Source organism: Vicia villosa, unplaced genomic scaffold (assembly GCF_029867415.1).
Source record: "Vicia villosa cultivar HV-30 ecotype Madison, WI unplaced genomic scaffold, Vvil1.0 ctg.000464F_1_1_1, whole genome shotgun sequence".
NCBI classification, from domain to species: Eukaryota; Viridiplantae; Streptophyta; class Magnoliopsida; order Fabales; family Fabaceae; genus Vicia; species Vicia villosa.
In genome coordinates, this window is record NW_026705222.1 from 268,052 (window position 1) to 271,187 (window position 3,136).

The 3,136-nt window shown below is 35.3% G+C and overlaps 1 protein-coding gene across 1 annotated transcript; it reads left to right on the top strand.

Moving 5' to 3' along the window:
- The first annotated feature begins 250 nt into the window (after positions 1-250).
- LOC131628555 (uncharacterized) lies at positions 251-1,360 on the top strand. Its single transcript, XM_058899384.1, has one exon. It carries the CDS (start codon positions 251-253, stop codon positions 1,358-1,360), a length of 1,110 nt encoding a protein of 369 aa, XP_058755367.1.
- The last annotated feature ends 1,776 nt before the right edge of the window (positions 1,361-3,136 follow it).

Here is a 3,136-nt window from a genome sequence, read left to right on the forward strand (position 1 = left end):
TGTTAATATTATATGATATCCTTATAAAATAAAATGTTATATAAAACTTTATAGTATCAATCACAAGAAAAACCTTTGATTTCACCTCCATTATTTCTTCCTAGTAGATACTCACAAACAAACTTCATTTTGTTTTCTCCGCCCCCATTTTCTATATCTCCACCCCCTCTTTATATTGTTACATTTCCCACTCACACAAAAAATATAGCATCACTAACTAACTTTGCATCATAATCTCCCAAATTCTCCAATGGGGTCCCTTCCATCACCACCACCATCACCTTCTCAAGAAAATCTTCTTTCAAATTATGTCATGGTTACAATTTTCTGTCCTAGAGAACCAACACCAAATGTGACACTTTGTAATTCAATTCACCTTTATTATCCTTCATCCAATACATGGAGTTATGTTGGTACAATTCCTGGCCTAGGTGATGACCAAGTATTAAAAGGCTTTTCTTTGGTTTCATTGGGTGATTTTGTTTATATAATCGGTGGACAAATTTGTTACAAAGAAAAAGTTCATGTTAATGACGATTCAGCTGAGTTTCTTGATGAAGGTATAAGAGTTGTACCAAATGTACTTCGTTACAATATAAGAACTAATCAATGGTTCAATTGTGCACCACTAGGTGTTGCTAGATATGATTTTGCTTGCACGGTTTGTGACAATAAGATCTTTGTGGCGGGAGGAAAGTCCATGTTGGCAAGTGCGAGAGGGATCTCGTCGTCTGAGTTGTATGATCCTGAATTTAACACGTGGACCCGTTTACCTAATTTGCATATTTTGAGGTATAAATGTATAGGCGTGACGTGGAAAAGTAAAGTTTATATTGTTGGAGGTTTTGCTGAAAACGAAGACTCTGATTTAACTATGACTAGCATTGTTGAACGGAGTTCTGCTGAAGTTTATGATATACAAGAAAATAAATGGGACCTTATCGCGGGCATGTGGCAACTCGATGTACCACCTAATCAAATTGTGGCGGTGAACGAGTCACTTTTTAGCTCGGGCGATTGTTTGAATGCTTGGAAAGGACACGTTGAGGTTTACGATGGAAAACTTTGGAATGAAGTCGAGGGATCGCGTAAGAGAAGTCTTTCGACGTTGGAATATAACTACGAGAATTGGCCTTTTAATCAAAGATTATACTTGACTATGGCGCCGATCGGGAATAGATTGTTTTTCTTGGCGGGTTATAGGGTTGGTGATGGAGAATTGGCAAGAACAATGTCGGTTGTTCATGTATTTGATACTTCAACTAGTGCAGATGCTTGGAGAAGCTTTGAACCAATGGAGATGGAAGGTGAGAAAGAGCTTTGTAGCCATTGTTGTGTTGTGCAACTCTCATCACCTTAATTGAAAGTCCTAAGAGGAAAAGAAAAAGAAAAGAAAAATAGAATGGTGTATGTTTTATTATAGATTATATCTTATGCAATGATATTTTCACATTCTCTTAACACACTTTTATCAATGATTATAAACTTTATGTGAGTGAAGTTAGTAAAACTTACATAAATTTTATAGAGAAATAGTAATACGTGGATGTAGAGAATTAGAGTGTTTTAATAGTTTTGTATGTTGTAATCAATGCATGGCATTTTTGCTAATGAATTTTGCTTTTAGATGTTTAGAGAAAATCAGATTTTCATGATTGTTGGAGAAGATATCAACTTTTTAAGTTGGATTTGGTATAACATGGTTACATGATTATCTTGATTATGGTTTATAAACCACTTCTAGTAATCATTCACTTCTAGATATACTCCCTCTAAAGAAAAAGCTTTTTTCATTCACTTACACTTACAATCACCACATTAACAAAACACACTATCAAACCACCAATAAAATAAAACAAGACTTTCGAACAAAAAAAAAAACATACACTTTAGCAACCATCAATTTTGATGTAATTATTGATATAGAGATGGCAAAGAAACAATACCGTCTCTGTAAAATCATTTAAAAATAACATGGCAGACAAAAACGGTTGAAGATGCAAGTATAAAATCTTAGTATATTTCACCAAAAAAAATTGAGGATGAGATGAGGCAAATATATGTCTTACACATATAAAAACTAAAAATTATGAAAAAAATTGTTAACATCGGCACCCGAAAAATTAAAGTGTGTAGAGCTAAAACATTGACCAATTTTAAAAAAAATATAAAATAAACATACTCGACACTCAACAGGTCAGGTCTGTTTAACTACCCCTTAATTATTAGGTCATGAAGCAAAAAGTCATCCATAATGTTGAATAAAAAACAACACACAAACTAATTAAAACTAAGGGTGACAAAACGGGTGATGGCCCATCGGGCCGGCCCGCGCACCCGCTTAAAAATGATAGTTGGGTTGGGATTTTGAGCCCGCCGCTCACAAAAGCTCTCCCCGCCCAAAATCCGCCGTCCGCCTAAGCTCGCCCCGCTAAAAACCGCATCACCTATTTATTTTGTCACCCCTAATTAAAACCACATATTAACCTAAAACATCATATTTTTCAACTTAATCCAAAATATTCAATATAACATACAAGCATCAACAAATGAATGGTATAGAATTCCTAAGAAAATACAGGCCCAAAATCTCATCCATGGACCTATCATAAAAACACAACATACCCCACCACTCTCCATTGTAAACTCAAACACAAACTCAAAAAGCCCACCAAACCCATCAACCTCCAACACCAAAAAGCCCAAACCCGTTCCGTTTCACCACTCCTTTATCTTTGAAATCAAGCCAATAGTCAACGCCTGAAAAAGCTTACAATTTTCACTTTCACAGAGCCATCAAAAGAAGAGAAACAAAAAAAAAAGCTTCAATCATTCACGTGAGAGCCTCAACAGCCATGCCAATGGGCCCCACACTCTGATTCTGAGTAATCTGTTTGTTGATTACGTAAACATTTTCGCACGTGTCAGATGTACCATGCACGCACGCGTGAACCTTTCACATCAAGTTTTTCTTTTTCAAATATTTTTTATTAGTTTATTTATTTAAAGCAATTTTCCGATGTTGTTTTGTGGTTTTAATTGTTTTTGATTTGATTTGATTTTGACATTGAAGCAACGTTAACTGTTTTTCGGTTTTTGAATTCATCTCAGCCGTTCGTTCATCTTGGAGACAGTT